Source organism: Pleurodeles waltl, chromosome 4_2 (assembly GCF_031143425.1).
Source record: "Pleurodeles waltl isolate 20211129_DDA chromosome 4_2, aPleWal1.hap1.20221129, whole genome shotgun sequence".
Taxonomy (NCBI): Eukaryota; Metazoa; Chordata; class Amphibia; order Caudata; family Salamandridae; genus Pleurodeles; species Pleurodeles waltl.
In genome coordinates, this window is record NC_090443.1 from 1,021,973,400 (window position 1) to 1,021,998,213 (window position 24,814).

Consider the following 24,814-nt stretch of genomic DNA (forward strand, 5'->3'; position numbering starts at 1 on the left):
ATCCACAATCTACTGCACATTTTGAAGATTTCAACAATAAACAATTTGTTTCAGTGAATTACATATTACTAACAAGAACACCACATGTGATGCCACATAGTGGCAGATGCCTTTGAAAGCATAACTGATCACCTTTCAGTTGACGATGTCTGTATTAAGGTGTTAAAACTGCATGAATAAAGTGAAGAACTTGCTAAAAAACATTATTATAATAAAATGATAAACTAGTGAAATAACACCGCCACTGATAATGCCATATTAAACTACATCATTTAGATTTTCTTTCTCTTCCCAACCGTGCAAAATAATTTGGTCTTCTCATCCACATAATTCCGCTATAATTCACATCCAGTCATGAAAATTCCTTCAAGCAACATCAGATGGGGCCAACACAGTGGGCTCTACGTCCTAAAAAACAGAAGGACATTTCACTAATAGAACACCAAAAGACAGAGCGTAGTGATGAGACACAGGTAGGCAGGTACATATGGAGGGTACAGAAGTCCAAACATCAGATGGACCCTGTCTATTTATGCTTCCCAGAAAGACAGAAAATAAATTTGCTTTATATGCTTCTCTCCACGGAGTATGATCCGTTTTTGAAGGAGAAGGGTTAACTGGCAGCATTAGTAGGTGTTCTGAACTGTGTTCTGGTGGTTGAAGAGTGTGGCCTGGCTGGGCTTGAGGCAAGGGGAAGAGAATTTATAATCGAGTCTTGCACTCTTTTCTTCTCTTAAGCTACATGATCTTTTTTTCTCTCGTCCTATCAATCAGTGCTTGTATAGCGTAACTACTCACCTGTTAGGGTCTCAAGACACTAGGAGGGGGGAAGTGTAGCGTTTACCTGGGAGGTGGTTCTTAAAAAAGCCATGTCTTCAGTTCCTTCGTGAAGCTGAGGAGGGAGGTGGTTTGTCTGATGTGGAGAGGGAGGGTGTTCCAGCTGGTGGCTGTGGGGTAGGAAAAGGAGCGTCCTCCTGTTCTGGTTTTCCTGATGCGGGGTACTTGTGCAAGAGAAAGCTGGCTGAGCGTAGGGTCCTGTGTAGCACGGGGAGGTTGAGTCGCTGGTTCAGGTAGGCTGGTCTGGTGTTGTGGAGGGCTCTATGTGCGTGGGTGAGGATCTTGAAGGTGATTCTTTTCTCTATGGGAAGCCAGTGCACTGTTCTGAGGTGTTGCAAGATGTGGCAGTGTCGAGGTAGGTCGAGGACCAGTCTGGCAGCGGCGTTCTGTATGTTTTGTAGTTTGCGGGTGAGCTTCTTGTTGATTCTGGCGTAGAATGCGTTGCCATAGTCCAGTTTGCTGTTGATGAGGGCATGTGTGATGGTCTTTCTATGTTCGAGGGGGATCCATTTGAAGGACTTGCGTAGGCGAAGGAGGGTGTGGAAGCAGGTGGAAGTGACTGCATTAATTTGATGGTTCATGCTGAGGTTGGAGTCCAGGATGATTCCGAGGTTGCGGGCTTGGCTGGTGGTTGTGGGGGAGTTTCCGAGGGTGGGTGGCCACCAGGAGTCATTCCACACATTGGGTTAAGGGCCCATGATGAGTACTTTCGCTTCATTTGTGTTGAGTTGAAGGCAGCTGTTTCTCATCCAGTTGGCAACTGCTTTCATGGCTTCATGGAAGTTGTGTCTGGCTTTGTTGGGTTCATTGGAGAGGATGAATTGGGTGTCGTCAGCATAAGAGATGATGTTGATTCCATAGCATCTTACAAGGGTGGCTAGCGGGCCATGTAGACGCTAAACAATGTGGGGCTCCGGGAGGATCCCTCGGGCACTACGCGGGTTGTGGTTGTAGGGTCTGTGAGGAAGGGGGCCAGTCTCACTCATTGAGTTCTGCTGGAGAGGAAGGACTGGATCCATTCGAGGGCCTTGTCTCTGATGCCGGCTTCGTGGAGCCTTCTTATCAGGGTTTGATCGAAGACTGGTTCGAAGGCCGCCAAGACGTCTAGCAGGATGAGTGCCATCGTCTCTCCCTTGTCCAGCCGGGAGCGGATGTCGTCTGTTGCGGCCAGGAGGGCTGTTTCAGTGCTATGGTTTTTCCTGGATTAGGAGATGTCCAGGATGTTGTGGTCTTCTATGAACGTGGCGAGTTGGCTGTTGACTGCTTTTTCAATTACTTTTACAGGAAATGGGAGTAGGGAGATGGGCCTGAAGTTCTTGAGGTCGGTGGGGTCTGCCGAGGGTTTCTTCAGGAGGGGGTTGATATTGGCGTGTTTCCGGTCATCTGGGAAGGTTGCAGCAGCTAGTAAGCGGTTGATGGTGAGGCGGAGCTTGGCCCCCAATGGTGTCTGCGGCTCTGTTGAAAATGTGGTGAGGGCATGGATCCGTGGGGGCCCTGGAATGTATGGACCTCATTGTTCTCAGCATATCTTCGGTGATGAGGGGAGTCCAGGTGGTGATTGGTGGTGTGTTGATGTCGGGTTTAGGTGGAGGAGGTTCTGCGCGAAGGTTGTCCTTGCTGAAGAGTTTCTTGCTGTTGTGTGAGTGTGAGGAGATTCTGGTGGTCATTCTAACCCTGGCGGTAAAAACCGCCAGGGCGAATGACCGCGGTAGCACCGCCAACAGGCTGGCGGTGCACCGCTGGGCATTCTGACCGCGGCGGTTCAGCCGCGGCCAGAAACGGAAAGTCGGCGGTCTCCCGCCGACTTTCCGCTGCCCTTCAGAATCCTCCATGGCGGCGGAGCGCGCTCCGCCGCCATGGGGATTCTGACACCCCCTACCGCCATCCTGTTCCTGGCGGGTCTCCCGCCAGGAACAGGATGGCGGTAGGGGGTGCCGCGGGGCCCCCGTAAGAGGGCCCCACTTTGTATTTCAGTGTCTGCATTGCAGACACTGAAATACGCGACGGGTGCCACTGCACCTGTCGCACCTTCCCACTCCGCCGGCTCAATTCTGAGCCGGCGTCCTCGTGGGAAGGCTGTTTCCCACTGGGCTGGCGGGCGGCCTTTTGGCGGTCGCCCGCCAGCCCAGTGGGAAACCCAGAATTACCGCCGCGGTCTTTCGACCGCGGTACGGTATTCTGGCGGTTCCCTCCAGGCGGGCGGCTCCCGCCGCCCGCCGGGGTCAAAATTACCCCCTCTGTCTTGTATAGCAAAAATGGAAAATCATCCAAATCTGCTGGCTAAACACCATCAGCAACAGCGACCTATTGCAGCACAATTTCCATCTCCCTGCTCATGAAGAATTAAAAAGACACTGAGGCTTGATAGGTCACACTCTCCACCAGCCTGCATCAAACATCACAAGGAAAGCCCTGACCTGGAACCTTCAAAGGAAAAGGAAAAGAGGAAGGTCAAGAAACACCTGGCTCTGAGGCCTCAAGGCTGACTGCAAGTAGATGGGTTACACCTGGAGACGGAGTGAAAGAAGTTCCCAGGACAGAGGTGGCTGAAGAGTCTTGGTTGATGGCCAATAAAACCCCAGGAGGGGTAGTAGGCATAGGTAAGTATATTGGAGATCAGCCCATTATCAGGTATCAAATGAATGGATGAATAATGCTATTTCTGTTGTGTGGTAACATAAATTAGGACCACATGAGGGGTAATAATGTCACTAAGGGTGAGATGTATGGATAAGGACCAGGGGTGAGAGAGCCAGACTCACAATTCTCAAGAAGTGCCATGGCACACCCACTGTAAAGTCTAGTGGTAACCTCTTGCCCAGACTGGGGAGGTAAAAAGGGGATGTACTTTAATGTAGCTCTCGAGTTTCGGTAATCCCTCCCCATGTATAGAGCCCCCCTTCATCCAGGTAGCCCACAGATTACAGTGTGTCACTTTCTGTAAGGGGTGGCCTGCACTATATATGTGTGCTTGCCGTTGTTTCAACTGTGTCCTCATCAATACACCACGTTTCTAACTTTCCACCAATGTTCTTGTGGCTATTGTAAAAACTCCCTCTGAAATCGTTTTTAAGTCCCATTGTGCTGTGTACAAAGATATTGCTGTGTGTTTTAAAAGGTACCATTTTTGACACTCTGTGACACTTTGAAGAAAGAATACCAATAATCAAAAAATGCCAAAATGTTTTGCCCGCATTGTAAGTGTCCATTTTCAGTGCCATTTTTTTTGTTTGTTATCATTATTAGGAGCCTGATTTTGAGTGTGGCGGTCGGAGCATGTAACAAGTACTTAATTCCCGCCATGGCGAGGGTAGTCTGCCCGCCATATTTAGAGCTGTCCGCCAGCCCAGTGCACTGCCTGCATTTCCATGTACCGCCATCATGTCAGCTCCTGTAAATGCATTGAAAGTCTGACTGACAACTCTGTCAATGTGACGGAGCCAAACATCCAACTTAAAAAAAAAAAAATTTAAACTGGGATATATTTTTTTAAATAAAGACAGATAAGGACCCTGTCGCCATGGGAGGTTTCTCCTATGGCGAAGGGGTTATTTAAAGGTTTTTTTCACGTACCACCATTTAAAGCGTGGCAATATGTAAAAAGCTAAATTTGGCCATGTGTTCGCCCACTCTGAGTGGGATGGGCAGACACTTGGCCAAATCTCCGACTGCCCTCACTCTGTCTTTGGTGGTAGATGTAGGCGGTGGAGATGGAGTAGTTTCCGCCATGTACATCCTGAAGTTTTGCCCAACTCTAAATGAGGCAGACGGAACTTTGCTTTGGTGGAGAGGGTACTCTGTTGCATCTATGATGTCGCCAAAGTCTAAATCAGACCCCCAGATAATTACTCAGTTATTGTCATTAATTACTAAATGTAAGTAGTATTGTGTGTACTCATTGATACCTATTGATGTTTTCAGGGCCTAATTAGAGCTGGTGTTTGCAAATGCGGCCCACCGGCAATGATTTTTGGGGATTGGCACTTATTTTCAGACATTGACCCAGAACAGGAAAGAGATAGGCAGGAAACAGTGTTATCTTTGTCACATTAAATTACTGCAATCTTGGTGTACCTTTAACCTGAATAGTATCTCTATACTAAATTACAAGGGGATGATAGTAGTTGAATAGTTATGTAATATATAACTTTTTACTTTGTAGGCCAGGAGACTCCATTTTAGGTACAATTTTTCTTTCAACATTTCCTGTACATTTATACAAAGATACAATAGATTAGATAGATAGATAGATAGATAGATAGATAGATAGATAGATAGATAGATAGATAGATAGATATGTTTTTAAATCCCATGGACATCTGCCCACAGTGTGCAAAATCAATGTCAAATAATTCATGTTCTGAAATCAAGTACAGTAGAAAAACAAGTTCTATGATGGTCCATTAATTAGATAATATTATGTCTTCGTGTTGGATTTTTGGTTGAGACGCTGAAGTTGGTGTCATTAAGATGGAATCAGAGGGCGGGATTTAGGGGAGAAGCTAGGTGCCCAACGGCTGGGATGAGGAAGATGACGATGAAGCTCTGATGCATTCAGTCTTCAAGATGCACCTTTTGTGTGTGATAGGGTCCTATTTCTGTACTGCTTATAATGTTGGGGTTCATGGGCTCATGCATTCTCACTAAGTAATGTGTCTTAATTCAGTATCTTTTTTTCTTCCTTAGGTCCTGGGCCCTGGTGTTGGGGTTATAGCAGTCTCAAAAGGGGCAGAGATTGCTTTGGCTATGGCTACCTTCCTGAAGCAGGTGAAGGCCACGGTTTGGATCAATGGGCTTAACGCCATGAATGGGACCCCTCTCCGCTACAGAGATCTCCACATGCCTTGCATTCCCTATAGTGGGGGGGAAATCCTGTTGACTGATTCTGGGGCGATGGATACTCGCTATGTGTTTGGGGACCCTCGGGCGCCAGAATACAAAGACTTTGCCTTTCCAGTTGAGAAGGCCACGGGTAACATCCTGTTTGTCATTGGCGGTAAAGATCAAAGTTGCAACAGCAAAATGTATGCCGACGAAGCAATGGAGAGGTTGAAGCAACACGGGAAACAGAATGTTCGGATCCTCTTCTACCCAGATGCTGGGCATCTCATTGAGCCACCGAGCTCGCCATTCTGCTGCATGTCTACCTCTCCTGGAGTTCCTTTGCCAATGATGTGGGGAGGAGAGCTTGTGGCTCATGCCAAGGCACAGGAGCACTCATGGCAGGAGATCCAGAGGTTTTTCTGTCTGCACCTGGGACAAGCAATTACTGGAGTCTGTAACTTCCCTAACCTCACCCCTCTGTAAAACGTACCTCAACATCAAAACCAGTTACACCAGGAATGCTATGGAATTTATTGACACAGAACACATAATCCATAGCTAAAACAAACCCCCTCAGCGGCCATCTTGGAGCAGAGTATATCATCATTTATTGCATAGTTCAGATATATTTCTTTACCTAGAACTGTAGGTCGGAAGAGCACCACACAACAAACGTTTTTGCATCTCATCCCATGCACACTTTTTGACAAAGGGGTTTGGGATTTCAGTACTCTGCCAGCATGAAGTGCCACTATGGAAGGATGGTTTCAGGGTCTTCATACAAACATGGTAATCCAGCACTCTTTTGTGGCCTTTAGTGGCAGCCAAGTGGAATTCAAATACAGATTCATCTAAAGGCAGCAGAGGAGGCGATCTGCAGAAGAAGCTGTACAATATTTTAAAAGATAACTAAAATATAATCAATATAACTACACCAATGTGTAACCTATAATATGTTACAACCATCTACTGCTGTTAGGAAGCCTATGGACCACAGACTGAGATAACTGCCAACACTTTGAGGTCTCTTTCCGGGTGCAACTCTGATTATGCTCTAAGAGCACATAATGAGAGGAACAGTAACATTGCAAACAAATTGGATGTGTTTCCCCTTATTATCCTTCTAAAGTGATTCTAGAGAACAGACAGACAACTGTATAAGCTGATAGAATGTAGCTGTAGACCTTCATTCATATTTTTATTGCATTGTGGGTTTTATAATCACACTTACTGACCATTTACTCCTAATGGAGATAAAGTCTTATTTTATTTCATTAAAAGACACAACACTGCCTGGAAATTACGTTATTGTGTGAGACACAGGTGCTAACTGAAATTACCAATTTATGCAATAACCAGCCTTGACTACTCAAACTCACGATTCCTTGAAAGTCAAAGCCTACACAAGATGGTTTTGGAAATTTGTGACTTTGCATTAGTATCCATTTTCTGTGGTTCCATTTAAATACTTTTATCAGGGATTGAATCATAGCCTTAGTATAACACCCCTTGTGCTACAGGCCTGACCTTGACTGTATAGACATGGTGGTCCAAGGTAATACCTGGCGCTTGGCTTCAATAATACCATAGCAATATATATCCTCACTCTAATGTTCAGCTGCATCTGTTCTATTGAATGATCTATTGAAACCCAACAGAGAAAAAGCATAGACAGGTATTGAAGACTTATGCTTTCACCCTCTCACGTTATATAATATCACAAAAGTGGAAAAGTTAGGGTTAAGATTTAGGGGGTCATTACAACCTCGGCGGAAGACCGCCAGTAGTGGCGGTTTGCCGCTCGGCGTATTATGACTGTTGGCTGCTCTCCGTCCTTTTTCCGACGGAGAGCCGCCAACAGCCATACTGGCGGGCGGCGGGGAAGTGGAGGTTGCTCCACCTTCACCGCCACGCCAACAGAACACCGCCCACCGAATCACGTCGGCGTGGCAGTGTTCTATTGGCAGTGTGGTGTTGGTGGAGCAGCCCCCATGGCTCCCATCCCCTCCCGGAGGATCGACGGAACAGGTAAGTCGATCGTCCGTTAGGGGAGGGGGTGGGGGGGTGTTGTGTATTATGTGGGTGCATGGGGGTGTGCATCTGTGTATGTAGAGGGGGTGTGTGAGTGCGTGTATGCTTGCGGGGGTGTTGCGTGTATTGGGAATGAGTGCGTGTATGTCTGTGGGTATGTCTGTATGGATGTGTGCGTGTATGTTTGTATGTGGGTGTGCGTGTCTGACTGTGTGTGTGGATGTAGGCATGTATGTCGGTGTGTGTGCGTGTGTGTGTTGGTGGTGCCTGCGTGCGTGTTGGGTGTGTGTGAGTTTTGTGATGTTGGGGGTCGTGGTGGGGAGGGGGGCCCTGCCACCTTTGGGGGGTGGCAGGGGTGATAGGGGGTGTAGGGGACGGAGTCGGGGTGGGGGGTGGGGGAGACCCCTATCAGTGCCAGGGAAGGAGTTCCCTGGCACTGATAGTGCTTACCACCATGGATTTCATGGCGGTTCAAACCGCTGGAAATCCACGGCGGTAAGCCGGGTCCAAATACCGCCGGCAGTATAGTGACGGCCGCCGGGCTGGAGACCCAGGTCTCCAGCCCTGCGGTTGTCTCTGCCCTGGCGGGCGGAACAGAGAACCGGCGGATGACCATGGCGGTAACCGCCATGGTCATAATTCCACAAAGTAAGACCGCCATCCTGTTGGCAGTCTTACCGTCGGTTCTCCGCCGTCCGGCAGGGTTGTAATGACCCCCTTAGTGTGTTGTTCTGTGATGCGCTGCTTTCAAATGTCTTTAGTTGGACAGGCTTTGGCCCAGTTATAAGATTGTTTTGCTGAGCCTGGGTACATAGCATTACTAGCTATTCGTCCTTAGGTATGGTTATGCATGCACAATGGCATCTCATTTGGTTTTGCCAGAAGCTTTTTTCACATGAGGACTTATATACTTTAGTCAACATTAGTTATTCCACCTCGTTTTTATTGCTTTAGACATTATTTGTTGTTTTGCTCCTTCCACCTTTAGGCGTATCATGGCCACCATTGATCCTTTTTACGCTCATTGACTGCACTTAGAGAAACTTAAATCTCCACTATCAGTCCGGTTTATGGTTTTCCATATCCTGATATATATTACGCAAATCCAAAGGTACTTGACACTCTATTGACATTTACGTTTTATTTCACTTTCACTCTTAGCTCAGCACAATCCGCACTTCTTGATTTAATTATTTTCTCTATGGATCATGATGCACCTTCACGTTTTTTCTCATACCTCTTCGTCCCTTTTAATGGGTAGAGTTGGCTGTCCTCCTTGACAAACCTGATCTGATTAGCTGGTTATGGGACCTCTATGGGCACTCCAAGTTTAGGGTTCTTTCTTCTTTTGTAATTCACGCATCCCTTTTTATAATGTTTATACTGCACACTCTTGCACACTATCTTGGGTCTCGTTCACCACCTTTTTTGTAAAGGATAAGATATCTGATTATTACATATACGATGTCCACTTGATCGATTTGTATATATTGTTCATCTATGTTTTCACAGCCTTGACAAAGTCTTGAAGACGAAACACGTGTTGGCTGTTTTGCTGTACGGACTCTTTGTTGTTTGTGGTCATCTGATTGTAACCTTGACCATTCATTAACATCTGGCTGCTTTTGGATACATGGACTTACTGCACAACATTCTCTCTGTGATCGTGACTTTGATTACCCATTTGCATCTATAATAAATTCCTCTGAACTTAAATTCCAGATCGGACATCTACTCTATTCCTGAACATTATCTGGACTCCCGATACTGGTGTGCCTTGGCCACTTTGTTCCCGCTATTTAGGCAACCACCCACTCCTCAGTGTGTGGCCCTCCGACACCTGTTGGTGGCAGGTGTTTGGCTAGCCTGGCACCCACCATTGTTTCATGTTTGATTTTATTCTGAACAATTATTGGAAATACTTGTTGCTGATGTGCGAGCACCTGTTGGCTTTCTCCACCTCCTGCTTTTGACTCACCTAAATACTATATAATAGGGATTTACATGGGTGCACCAGTATGCCAATTGTGTGATGTAGGAATCACCAAGTCAATTTTAGGAGAGAGAGCAAGCACAGACACTGGGGTCTTGGTTAGCAAGATCCCAATGTACTATAGTCAAAAAACACTGACACCTGGCAAAAAGTGGAGGGGGTAGGTTTATACGTATCATGTCCATTCATATTTCAACTGTTAATAGGAAAAATTCATTATGGTCCTTTAACAGAATTATATTGTAAATTCCCATCTAATACCAATATATGAATACAAAGTTAAACTCATCAATATACAAATTTTACATAGACTTTTGGTATTGGATATAGCGTCAAAGCGGTTGAACGAACTGTAATGAAATTTCACAGCACTATACGTTAGACTATGTAGCTGATCTTTTTTAGGTTTCACCTGCTTAGCTCTTCTGCTGTGTTTGTGGAATCTATTGTATTTAATATAAATCTTAAAAGGGGCTTACATCGAATCCTTGCTTTTCATTGGTTCCTGTGCTTGCCACTTACTTTTCCTCCATTTCTATTGGCTGTTGCATATTTCCTGCATTTACTAATGCTTGCTCCTTGTGTGCCTGCTCTTATCAGTGCCCCGAGGCCCAAGTACTTTGGTGGAACTTCTTTTAAGCGTGTCAGCGCCCCTGCTGTCATTACAAGATCTACATTCTTGCATTGAGCAACAGTGCTGCCGAGTGCTGCTGGCTCAGTGTGCCGTGCTGGTCTCAGTGGAGACCTAGTGATGGCAGTTCTGCCTGCTTTGTGGGAAGCCAAAACACCCATCGCAACAGCACTCACCAGTCCCGCGAGGCAGTGCACACTCACTCCCCCCAGGAACCAAAGCACGGGCCTGCTCTAGTGCTCACTTTTGTTTACAAATGGAGCAACTCGTGAACCACCCACGGGAGCGTCTTATCAGAGTCCGGCGCTTGGTTCTGACAGAGGCTTGTGATTTCAAAGCAACAATGTGGATAAGGTTCCATCTTCCCCTTTGATTGTTACCTTGCACGCTGTGTTATATAGATTTTCAATGCAAAGCATGTCTCCAATGTAGCTTAGCAACTTTCCTGAAGCTGCATTTAACCACACATTTCCATAAAACAGCATGGCAATAATTTAAAATCTATTTGAAATGACTGGTCTGTTTTTTCTCAGATTTTCTGTTATTGCTCATAACTTATCCCCGCTTGACTGCTGACTTGTTTCATTAGCATTGCTCATGTAATATGCTATTACTGTATGTTTTTTATCCTTGCTTGACTACTGACTTGTCTCCCTCGCATCACTCTTGTAATATGCTGTTCAGTATTTTAAAAGTAAAAAGCCACTTACAGAATCCCAATTAACTGCTTCTCGCGCCTTGTAGCTCACTTTACATGCTTCATGAGCCCCCCAATTCCCTTGTAAGGGATGTATTGTGCATCAACTGGCATACTTGCAGTACTACTGCTTTTAAAATTTGTTTGCCACTGAAAGGTATCTGTGTGTGTGCCTATCTGTGTGTGTGTGTGCCTGTGTTTGATGAATGTAAGTATTTCTTTGTGTGTGTTCGGTGTGTGCCAGTGTTCGATTAAGTGCATCGATTTCTGTGTGTTCGCTGTGTGCTGGTGTTTGTATAATTAGTCCATTGTGTGTGCATGTGTTTTTTTGAAAACGTGTGAGTGTTTGTAAGTATGTTGATGAATGCGTGTTTGTGTTGATATTTGAAAACGTGTGCTTGCTTGTGTGTCTTTGTGTGTATGTGCCAATGTGTCTGTATGGGTGATTGTTGTGTGATTGTTTGTGTGTGAGCTCTTACCAAGGATACCTTCCCTTTTCACTAGGTGGTACCAATTTACACAATGGTTTCATTTTGTGACATACTCTACCCATCCCCTTCGTCTGGCCTGTTTACATTTCCTAATGCGCACTCCTTATGAGTGCATCTTCAGGCTGTCTCTCTCCTCCCTGGGGTCTTACAGCCTCCTGCCGGGTCACACCTTATTGCTTAAAATGTATTTCTTTTTTCAAACCCTTGTAATGCAGGAGCAATTGTAACTCAGAATAGGCTGCAAAAACACATCTGGAACACCCTGGCCCACAGAAAAGCTACAGCCAGTCCTTTGGTGCAAAATGTGCTGTGTAACAGATGCCTAGGAAAATCCATTCTGCTGAGCACATGAGTTGTGCCTTCCTTCCACATGGGCATTATCGATAGATTACTCTGCTCATGAGCTGATAATAAAAAAGAAAAATGTTGCATGAGGCATGGACGTTTACTTCCAGCACAGACCATCCTCGTGCTCTCCTGTGTTCTGTAAATTACTGCAAGAGCTCTGTTACCCACTAGAACTACTGTAAAACTTGCACAGATGAGATAACATTTTCTCTGGCTGTGAGTGGGAGATAACACTCTGTTGCCCTTATTTCATCCTAAACACCCACTCGGTAGGGATGCTGTATCTGTCACAAGCACATCCTCATCCCTTCGTGCTTGACAGCTCTGGGATCGCACTTGGCCAAGTTCTGTGTTATAAGACAGGTAAAGTAATGGGCCAAGCAATATTGGTAACACCAACTAACACCCCTGCATTATATCACCACCAGGTGCTGCACAATGTATCGGCTTTCTCAATAAACAAGTCAAAACACTTTTATGGAGTTTCAGTAACTTATACTGCACAACTGCTCACCAAGCTAAGTCTTACAACAACAACAACAAAAATAATCACACAGATGAAACCTAATGCATTTACCAATGCTTGTTGCTATTGCAAGTGATGTTATGAAGTGGTTATGAAGTCTTAAGGGGCAAACACTCAGTTACATCTGTAGCACAGTGCCACTAAAAGTAGCAAAGAAACCTAAAAAATAACTAGACTGCCTATGTAAAGTTTCAGATTTACTAAGTGAACAACTTAAGTTATGGTCACATGCCATGCTAATGGAAATCAAGAAACAAATACATAACAAAGGGAATGGATTACATCTTAATCTACCTAAATTTTCTTTGCATACTCCCTGGCTCACAAAATGGTGCCCAACAAGCCAAAAAAAAACATCTTCCTTATGCTCCACTGTGCTACAAAACTAAAATATGACCTAGCCATGAGCCACACAAACTACTGTATGGAGGACATGATAATTGGCCAGTAGAAAAATAATATATAATCTCATTTTTAATAACAACGATTGGTTTTCATTCATTTTGGGACTCATATGAAGCACAATACTTTTAAAATTAGCAAGGAAGCCCAAAACAAAATTAGACTCCATAGGTAAAGTTTCAGAATTACTAACTGGACAACTAAAAGAAACATTTATGGTCACATGATTATGTGAACCAATAAACAAATACATAACAAATGCAACACATAAAAAGAAATAAGTCACATTAAATCTGATTGCCGCTCTGTAATTATAGCTCCCAGGGATAGGAATTCTTCAACTTTTTGCTCCCTAATAAATTTATATGCATTTCACAAATCACCACAAAGATTTACAGATGTATAGAATTTTCTAAATTTTGTGATGGTGTACATGTTTGTGGTGAATCATTGAGGGGGTGCAAAGATAAAAGGGGGGGTCCCAAAACACATTTTTTAGCCAATGCATTTTCCATAGACTATTGTAATCAATGGATTACTGTGGAAATTCCTAAAAAAATATTGTGCAAATACCACGCAACTTAAAAAAATACTGTAAAAAAAAAAGGACGTTTCCTCAAAAATACTTTTACTTACTAAATACTTGTGCAGTACTCCACAAGTGTAATTTAAAAATATGTAAAGATAAATACATACTTTTTCCTACAGAAATAGGTAGGGAACTACAATAAAACCTACTACTTACCTATAACTAGGCCCTAACACAGGACACAGCTAAAGTGCAGTAAAACAGTATGGCTGCCTTTTAATTTTTCAAAAACAGTCATTACACAATTATATACTGGCTTTTCATCGCCATGTGCCACTGTAAATCGCAAAGTTACTGCAGTATACGGTGGCCTAAAACAAAAACTAAGGCCTTCATGTATTTTTGTATTGTTGTACCCTTGAATCACACATGATGTTGCATAGGCTTCACATAATTAAGTCAGATTTACAAAGCAAGGCAAGGCCACAATGCAAAGCCCTGCACTGATTGGTGAATCTGGAGAAACACAAGGCAGCGCAATGTGTTGTTTTGCATTACCCTGCACACCATAATCTACATTGCTGCTAAAGTTGACATACATCCATATGCGACTCCGCCGTATGCCAATACACTATACACCTCTGCACTCTACTGTATTCCAGTGTAAGCCAAACCAGTGTACATGACTCCACTCTAGGTTAGTCCACTCAACGCCACTCCACTATACGCTATTCACCTCTACACCACTCAAATCTAGGCCTGTCCACTGTACGAGACGTCATTCCACACCACTCCACTCTATGCTATTAAACTGTATACAACCCCACTGTACACCACTTCGCTCTTGCACTGTAAACCCATCCACTCTAAGCTGTTGTATAGCTATTTTAGCCATATTTTAGACATGTTATTTTAGCAAACCAGGCTTGCCGTTGTGCATTAGCATTGCTTTATTTCTCCAGCATTAGCCACATTTGCGTTGTTGTTTTATTTTTTCTATTTGTTCCTCCACCTAGGAGAGCATCACATCCTTAGCATTGCACTCAGTGCTCTCCTCAGGCTGCAGTCAGATAGGGTTGCTGGCAAATGTGGTACGCTGTGTCTCCAACATTCACAGAAACATACACATTTTTACGTGGGAAGGTTTTCTGAGAATATCAACTGTTTTATTATGAAAATACTTCTTTGTCCAATACACGTTAGAGGGAGATTCCAGCCAAATGACCACAACAGCATGCTGATTGCAAAACGTTTTCGCTACAGCTGCTTGCTTAGATTGCCGAACCCCTGGCCTACATGGGGACGGTGTCTTTTTAGACAACAGGCTTCCTTGCTCAGGTATGGGAGATAATGTCTTCCCATGGGGGAAACCTGAAGGGTGGATTAGGGCTTATCACTGTGCTCTAACATAGCTTAGGTAGGAAACTATGGGGGTCATTTCAACCCTTGCGGTACAGTACAGCCAGGGCTGAAATGACGGAAGCACCGCTAACAGGCTGGCGGTGCTTCCAGGGTCATTACGACCGCTGCGGAAGCACCGCGGTCACACCGCCGGGGCCGGCGGTTTCCTGCCACAATGGTGCCGGCGGTAGTAATCCGCCAGGGCAGCGCTGCTAGCAGCGCTGCCCAGGGGATTACGGGTCCCCCCTACCGCCAGCCTTTTCATGGCGGTTTGAATTGCCAGGAAAAGGCTGGCGGTCCAGGGAGTCGGGGGGCCCCTGTGGGCACCTGCACTGCCCATGCCACTGGCATGGGCAGTGCAGGGGCCCCCTGACAGGGCCCAATGCGGCTTTTCACTGTCTGCTATGCAGACAGTGAAAAGCGCAACGGGTGCAACTGCACCCGTCGCACGGCCGCAACACCGCCGGCTGCATTTGGAGCCGGCTCCCAGGTTGCGGTCCACATTCCAGCTGGGCCAGCGGGCGGAAACTCTGTTTCCGCCCGCCGGCCCAGCAGGGGTGTCATAATGGGCACCGTGGGAGTGCGGCCGCATTGGCGGCCGCACGGCGGTTACAACTTAGCGGACGGCAAGGCCCTTAATATCACTCCTAGTGACAGGATGGTGGGACTGTTTTTGTGTTTCACACTTCTTGTCACAATTTTGCTTTTAGTGTGTTTTATCATCCTAGTCATTGCAATTCAGGCCATTTTTTCTAAGATGCAGTTACTTCAATAAACCCTTATTGAACTATACTCTGCTTCTGTTTGTCTTTTCCTGTGTAAGACTAATGGAACTGAGAGAAAGGGATGAGATCTCATCCACCACAATTCCCCTGAGGAGTCTTTCTGTCATGCTCCCGATTGCCACAGTCATCCCTGCTCTTGGGCCGAGATGAGGTGTTGCTAGTTAGCCAGAAAAACCATATTAGGCCGACGGGCATCACATGGTGTGGAATTGTGCTAAGTATCCCACAATTCAGGTGATTCTGCCACCTAAATCGTGTTGCCTCATTAGGATAATGAGAACCTACGAGACAAAGCCACTCCACTTGACGCGACTCCACTATTCGCTATTCCACGCAAAACAATTCCCCTGTATGCCACTCAACTCTACACTATTCCATTGTATGCCACTCCACTGTACGCTAGTCCACTCTATGCCACTCCAGTGTATGACACTCCATGGTACGCTACTCCACTCTACGCCACTCCACTGTATGCTATTTCACTCTACCTCACTCCACTGTACACCACGCCAGTCGATGCCACACCCCTGTACGCTATTGAGCTCTACACTATTCCACTCTACTCTATTCCATTGTACGTATCCCACTATATACTAATACACTCTGCCCCACTCCCCTGTATGCTGCTCCAGTCTACACCACTCCACTGTACGACACTCCACTGTATAGTACAACACTATATGCTGTTACACTCTATTCCACTCCAATGTACAACATGCCACACTACGCCTCTCCAATGTACGCCACTCCAGTCTATGCTACTCTACTAGACACCATTACACTCTATGCCGCTCCACTATAGGAAATTCCGCTGTATGTCACTCCACTCTACAACACTCAAAGGTACACTATTCCACTCTACGCAACAGCAGTGTACTCTCCTCCACTCTATATAACTCCACTCTGCAAAACTCACTATACTCTTTGCCACTCAACTAGACTCTACTCTGCTCTATCCCTGCACACACCACTGCCCAAATTTGTACTTGACTCTATGCCCATAAACTCTAATGTACAACACTTTGTCTCACTCTACTACAGTTTCCAACACTGTACGAAACAGCACTCAACTCTACTCCATAAGACACTACTCCAGTTTATAACAGTTTCCTCAACTCTTTGCTACATCACTTCAATGTATGCCACTCCACCCTAATCTATTATACCCTACTCCACTCTATGCTACTCGCCTGTACACCATTCCACTCTATGCTGATCAACTCCTCTACACTCCACTGTACAGTATTCCACTGTTCAGTTCCACTCTATGCAACTCCAGTTCACGGTAATCCACTCTACACCACTACAGTGTACGACACTCCACTCTACGCCACTCTACTGTATGATACTGTCCTCCACTCTATAAAGCTCCACTTCATAAAAGTCTAGTGTACTTTATGGCACTCCACAACATTATACTTTACTCTATCCCCATACACTTCACTGTCCAACTCTATACTCCACTCTATGCCTGTACGCTCCATTGTAACTAACACTTTCCTATACTCTATGACACAGCACTTCATTCTACTGTAAGAGGCCCCAATAAGTTAATAACAGTTTACTACCTATGCTACGTCACTACACTACACTACACTCCATGACACTCTACTCTATGACACTTCAATACACCCTATTATACTTTACTCCACACTACGCTATGCAACTCCTGACCTTAGTCCACTGTACAAGACTTTATCTCACTCTACGCTACTTTACAACAATCCACTCTATGCAGCTCTACTGATTGACACTCTACTGTGCTCAATGCAACTCCACTCTAATACACTCTACTAGACTGTATGCCACTGGCACTTTAATCCAGTCTATACACCTACAATCCACTGTACAACACTGTACTATACTGTATGCCTACGTGCAACACTCTATTCCACTCTATGCTGCTCTACAATACGCTAGTCCACTATACAACACTATAGGCAACTCTTTGTATTCTACTCTATGACACAGTACTCCACTCTACTGTACTATTCCACTGTACGGCACTCTTTGCCACTGTACTCTCTGCCACTGTATGCCAATCTGCTCTACCAAACTCTAAAACAGTGTACTGTACACCACTCCACTCTAAAAAACTCAACTAGACTTTATGGCACTTTACTTTAGTCTACAACACTTTCCAATACTGTACAACAAGCCACTACACTCTTCTGTACAATAAGGTACTCCAGATTATGACACTTTACTTGACTGTATACTATGTCACTCCATTCTACTGCACTCCATTCCACTATAGTCTACGACATGGCACTAAACCCTATGACACTTCACTCTACTCTACACTACCCCACTTCAGTGTACTCCACTCCACTATGAGACACTCTACTACACTGTACCATACTCTGCTGTAAGCCACCCACTGTTCAACATGCTAGTGCACTCTGCAACACTGTACTACACTCTATGCCGCTCTGTGGCACTTTACTCCACTCTATGCCCATCCACTCTGTGCCACAGCAGTACACTATATGACACTCAATTACACGCCACTCCACTCCTCTCTATTATACACCACTCCACTATATGACACAGCACCCCCTCTACAACACTCTCCTCCACTGTACTCTACAACACTCCACTCAACAATACTCCACTCTACATCACTCTAAACACTCTACTCCTCTATATGACAGTCTACAACACCCTACTCTACTGTACGACACACCAGTCCACTGTACAACTCGCTGCTTCACTCTACAATACTTGACTCTACCATCTGAGACTGAGACACCAGGTCTCTACACTAAATAACACTTTCCTACACTGTACAATACGCCACCCAACTCTACTCTACAGTACTGCACTCTACGATAATAGACTTTACAACTCTCCCTTCCACTAACAGAGTGGTGAGTTCTAGTTAGTGTTGTCTAGTTATCGAGCTGAAAAGAGTGTGTCTGGAGGTGCGCAACTTATAATAATTTGAAGATGGTGGATAAATTGTAAATGAAAGTTAAATCTATAACTTTAGAATTTCGAAAGTTTGTATAGTTCAAGTTTGGTTTGTATGGGGAAAAGCATTTTCCTGACTATAACTGAGCTTTAACCTTTGATTTTTTTCATTATTTCTTTACATTTTTAATAAAAATGTCCTTGAAATCATTGAGTCCAGTTTCGTTGAGTAGACAGTCATTATGTGTGTGTAATACAGTACAGTGGAGGAGAAGAGCATCTACTGCCGTAGAGTGGAGTATTGTAGAGTGGAGTAGGGTGTCTACCGGTCTCTGCTGACATCATAAGAACAGGGTGTGTGGACCTTGGAGAGCCAAAACCGGGTTTCAGCTGCACCCTAATAAAATGGTGATTAGTGCCTGTAAATGGACTTGACCCTCCTCCTAAAAAGCACACTAAAGTCCTGATTATGAGTGGCTTGTTATATTTTGACCAGTGCGTAAATCCCTGTTTACGCACAGGTCGAAATCACAAATTAAAAGATATTTAATGAATCCGATAATTATCAGATGTGTTAAATATGTCAAGCTTCATTAAATTTAGGCAGGTCAAACCTGCACAAGTTTAACAGGTAAATGTTGACCAGTTATTCCCCAATAACTCTTGATAGGTGCTATTTATCGCATTCAATAAATAATTAACCCCAGGATATTGTTATTCACTAGCACCTTTTCTTGTAATCAGGCCCTAAGTGCTTATGTATATGTAGGTGTTATTCGTGAATTAGTAAGAGGCACAACTGACTCAGAGCAACAAAACACAGCCAATTAATGGGGATTTGATATATATCAAGCTGCACTTTACACATCTGAATTACACAATTATAGTTGACAAATTTACAGCTGTGCTACATTTCACATAATTACTTTTTTATGCACAGGGAGATATATTAATTTGCAGTGTATTACATGACTTTTTGTCAATCTCTTGAGTGGAGAATTAAAAAATAGGTCCTCAGGTTTTCATATTCAGGAACACAGCCACTAGACTGCAAAATGCATCTGAGGATACTAAACTGCAGTACACATGGTAATGAGCTGTGTACCAAAATTGTTACCCCAACAAGGATGCCAGTTCTGGGCTACGGTTGGTGTATTATAGTGGAACACACATTGAATCCTATAGGCAGAGCCAATGAATCTACATAGAAATGATAGTCGCCACCTAATAGTGCAATTATATTCCCACAAAAGCCTTTTAGATCATGTAATCACATTTAAAAAGCAAACTATGTCAAACCCAAAAGGTCCTGCATTTAAATGTTGTATGACGACCTACTGTCTTAGTCAATAATTGTTTAAACTGGGGGCTCCCATGCCATGCAAAAAAGTGAAAAGCAAAAACAAACAAAAGCCAGAATCTCAGACTGTATGAAACATATTTGTGCTTACAAAGTGATGAATACAGGCATGAGGCGGCCATCTTCTAATGCAATTTTCCAAGAAGGCTCCCAACTGTGTGCATGCATGACAAGACATACACATGAAAAAAATGAGAACATTAAGTATTATTAAAAAATAAAGTATGTGGAGCCATGAAAAAGAAAGGTGAGAAGTCCAGTATTGGTTTGCAGCATCTTGAACTTCGGAAATTAAAAACAAACGTAGAGTTGACCACCTCAATGGGGGGAGTACTCGAAAAGGGCAGGAATGAGTGCAGGGTTCTGTCAAGAGAAAGTCTTCTTGGCACCAGGTGTAGGATCTTCTTAGTGAACAGGAAAGACCTACTATCTCCAGCAATAAACCTATTCATCAAAATATAACTGTGAGCCTTGAAATGCTCCACAAATTAATATCCGGCAGGAAGAAAAATATTGGATCCCAGAAAAACCTTTCAGCTGTCCAGGCCAAGAAGAAAAGTGAAGAGCAAAAAGAAAAAAACAAGCAGGAACTGGAGAAAATGGAAAATCCACTGATTCCAGTGAGAGAGCAATCAAGAAAGCACAATTACGACGTAACGGGACTCAAAATGGACTTCCCTTTTATATTTACTGCTAAATAGGATGTGACCAAATTCCAGAAGTTGTTTGGCCACCTTAGATTGGGAAATACATTTAACAATACACAGACAATTCCGTTGTAATAATAGTAGTACATTGCTGGAAATCATGGAACAATACCAATACAAGATATGAAGCCCAATAGGCGATTATGGTGCTTGATAATACTATTGAATTATATCCTGCATGCTGTATCGAGCAAGCTGAAACACAAAGTATAATACGCACACCAGAAGTAATATCCACAGTCTTCATAAGACCAATAATCTAGAATTGTCTGAGTAAGATCGTGAGTCCCACTTTGCTATCTAAGGGCTCTGGTCATGAGGCAACATTTGAGCTATTCCCTGCTAGTAAGTACTGTAGGAAGCTGGCTATCTATGCAGTATACCAGTGTAGGGGCACACTATGCAGATAGCACAGACACCCTTTTTTGGTAGATAGAGGCTAAAAATAACAACCCCAAAGGCTCCATTTTGTGGTAGTGTGGGAGAGCCGTTCAGGCTAAACAGAGGGCAGTGTTAAGCATTTGTTGACCACACACAGAGTCAATAAATGAGAAAGGAGAAATTCAAGACCAATTTAGGAAAATAAAATATATTTTTATACATTTTTCAACACAAGGAACTTCATTATGGGGAAGTACTTTTTAAGTTAGTTGTTTTGAAGTGTACATAAAATACACTTGTATTGACTCTAATGCAGTAATGTTATCATATGGGAAAAGACACTTGGACTGGGTGACTCAGCTGCAGTGGGGCCGCAGTCATGGACTTGGGGATTAGTCTGTCCAAACCCAAAGGAGGCTCAGCTGTGGAGACTTTCAGGACCCTGTGGGCACCATTGATCCACTTCTCCTCTGCCTGTGGGGCACAGCTGCAGCGGTGTTTCCGTGTTCAAGAGGTTCTTGTGATTCCTGCTTTTCTGCAGACACTAGGGGGGCAGTCTGGCTAAACCCAAGATGGGGCTCAGCTCTTGACGGTCTCTGTACCTCAAGGGCACCGTCGGTTCATGCCAACTCGGACTGGGGGGCTCATGTTCAGTGAGGTTTTCAATTGTGGGGTCCCACTGGCACAGGCTCTCGTTTCGGTTCTTTTGGTGCCTGCAATGTTCAGGGAAGCAGCTCCTCTGCTCCAAGGGAGATGTTGCTGGCCAGTCATGGGCCACTCCTCTGCAGCTTTTGGAGGTGACACTGCTTTCTGGATGAACCAGGGCTGTGCAATTGTTTGGGACAGCAGGCAGGCTGGTACGGTTGGTGCCAAGTCAGTTGCTGCTCCTCAGTTCTCGCAATGTGGGCTCTTCTTTGTCCTGCTTCCTTCTCCAGGAACACAAATCTGATTTCCTGGTGTGCGGGGCACCCTAAATACTCAATTTAAGGGCACTAAGGGGACTGAAGGGCAGCAGCCAATGGGCTACTTACCCCTGGAGTCACTACACCCCCTACATGACCACTTCCTGTGGGGGGCATCAACTTCTTCCAGATTTCCTAATTTCCTAATGTCAACACAACCAAGATGGTGAAATTCTAATTTTCGTGTTCACTTCAGGTAGCCCACTATAGGTGTGTGACTAGCCTGGAGGTGAACACGCCTCCTAGCATAGCTAATGTCCTGCCTTTGCTGGTGCCAAATGGGCATCAGGTGAGGGAGTGGCATCCTCCAGGTCTGGGGGAAGCCAGGCTCGCATATCAATGGAAGGGTGCTCTTTAAAGCTCCCTGCTTTGACATGCTACTTTACTAGCCTTCCTACCGGAGGAGGTGTAAACACCTCCTGCCAATGCAAACATTGTTTCTGACCTCTGAGAGCAGAGGATCTCACGTCCTAGGTCAGAATCTTGTCTGTGGTGACAGGCTGGTTAGGACCAGTCACCCAGCACACTAATGGACAAGTAGGGTTCAGAGGGGTGGCTCTAATAAGCCCTCTGGGTGCATGTATTAATAAATCCATCACAGGAATCAGTGTGGATTTATTAATACAAGTTGTCTGATACCAAACACCATATGTTACAGTGAAGCCTTTATATAGCTGGGTAACTCGTTTTGACCACTGCCCAGTATATACCTTAAGAGGGGGTCTCTGTTCACTTACAATATCTAGTACTAGAACTAGACATCACAGAGCCGTATCTGCTCATGCAGATATATCCTCACATAAAATATAACGCAACCTGCCTTAGGGCTCAAAGGCCTGCTGTAGCGGTGACTTACTTATATTAAATGCAGTGCCTTTTGCATGGCCCACAGGGGTGTGCCATGTTATATTTTCACTTCAACGTTTACACCATGTCATGCAGCCTGCACTGATAGTCTGTGTGGAATTTGAGTGTGGGTCCCTTAAGGCGGCATAAGTTATGGTGCAGTCCTTATGGACCCTTTTTACTACCCATGCCCTAGGTATCAGAGATACCGTTTACTAGGGACTGTGAAAGTCCTTTGCAAATTTTGTTACAATTAGACATCACGTTGTTTTAACCCCTTCGCTGCCAGGCCTTGTCCCCCTCCTGTGCCAAGCCTTTTTTTTGCTATTTGGGGCAGTTCGCGCTTAGGCCCTCATAACTTTTTGTTCACATAAGCTACCCACACCAAATTCTTTGTTCACATAAGCTACCCACACCTTTTTTTCCAACATCCTAGGGATTCTAGAGGTACCCAGACTTTGTGGGTTCCCCAGAAGGAGGCCAAGAAATTAGCCAAAATACAGTGGAAATTTCGTTATTTTTCAAAAAAATTGGAAAGAGGGGCTGCAGAAGAAGGCTTGTGGTTTTTTCCCTGAAAATGGCATCAACAAAGGGTTTGCGGTGCTAAAATCACCAGCTTCCCAGCTTTCAGGAACAGGCAGACTTGAATCAAAAAACCCAATTTTTCAACCCAATTTTGGCATTTTACTGGGACATACCCCATTTTTACGATTTTTTGTGCTTTCAGCCTCCTTCCAGTCAGTGACAGAAATGGACATGAAACCAATGCTGGATCCCAGGAACTGCAACATGTCTGAAAACTGGAAAAAATTCTGAATTCAGCAAGGGGTAATTTGTGTAGATCCTACAAGGGTTTCCTACAGAAAATAACAACTGAAAAAGAAAAATATTGAAATTGAGGTGAAAAAAACATCAATTTTTCTCTACGTTTTACTCTGTAACTTTTTCCTGCAATGTCAGATTTTCGAAAGCAATATACCGTTATCTCTGCTGGACTCCTCTGGTTGCGGGGATATATAGGGCTTGTAGGTGCATTAAGAACCCTAGGTACCCAGAGCCAATAAATGAGCTGCACCCTGCAGTGCGTTTTCATTCTATACCGGGTATACAGCAATTCATTTGCTGAAATATAAAGAGTGAAAAATAGCTATCAAGAAAACCTTTGTATTTCCAAAAAGGGCACAAGATAAGGTGTTGAGGAGCAGTGGTTATTTGCACATATCTGAATTCCGGGGTGACCATACTAGCATGTGGATTACAGGGCATTTCTCAAATGGATGTCTTTTTTACCACCTCTCTTATATTTGGAAGGAAAAAATGTAGAGAAAAACAAGGGGCAATAACACTTGTTTTGTTAATCTATGTTTTCCCAAGTCTCCCGATACAAATGATACCTCACTTGTGTGGGTAGGCCTAGCGCCCGCGACAGGAAACGCCCCAAAACGCAAGGTGGACACATCACATTTTTTAAAAGAAAACAGAGGAGTTTTTTGCAAAGTGCCAACCTGTAGATTTTGGCCTCTAGCTGAGCCGGCACATGGGGAAACTTACCAAACCTGTGCATTTTTGAAAACTAGAGACCTAGGGGAATCCAAGATGGGGTGACTTGTGGGGCTCTGACCGGGTTCTCTTACCCAGAATCCTTTGCAAACCTCAAACTTTGGCTAAAAAAACACGTTTTCCTCACATTTTGGTGACAGAAAGTTCTGGAATCAGAGAGGAGCCACAAATGTCCTTCCACCCAGCGTTCCCCCCAGTCTCCCGATACAAATGATACCTCACTTGTGTGGGTAGGCCTAGCGCCGGTGACAGGAAATGCCCCAAAACGCAACGTGTAACATCACATTTTTTTAAAGAAAACAGAGGTGTTTTTTGCAAAGTGCCTACCTGTAGATTTTGGCCTGTAGCTCAGCCGGCACCTAGGGAAACTTACCAAACCTGTGCATTTTTGAAAACTAGAGACCTAGGGGAATCCAAGATGGGGTGACTTGTGGGGCTCTGACCGGGTTCTGTTACCCAGAATCCTTTGCAAACCTCAAACTTTGGCTAAAAAAACACGTTTTCCTCACATTTTGGTGACAGAAAGTTCTGGAATCAGAGAAGAGCCACAAATGTCCTTCCACCCAGCGTTCCCCCCAGTCTCCCGATAA

At 44.5% G+C, this 24,814-nt stretch overlaps 1 protein-coding gene across 1 annotated transcript in view; it reads left to right on the top strand.

Moving 5' to 3' along the window:
• LOC138293609 (acyl-coenzyme A amino acid N-acyltransferase 2-like) overlaps nucleotides 1–7,975 on the top strand; it is a 58,264-nt gene extending 50,289 nt beyond the window's left edge. Inside the window, exon 4 of the mRNA XM_069232883.1 lies at nucleotides 5,524–7,975. Within this exon, the coding sequence (XP_069088984.1) occupies nucleotides 5,524–6,144 (621 nt within the window). The 3' untranslated portion in view covers nucleotides 6,145–7,975. The remainder of the gene's footprint in view (nucleotides 1–5,523) is intronic.
• Nucleotides 7,976–24,814: the final 16,839 nt, after the last annotated feature.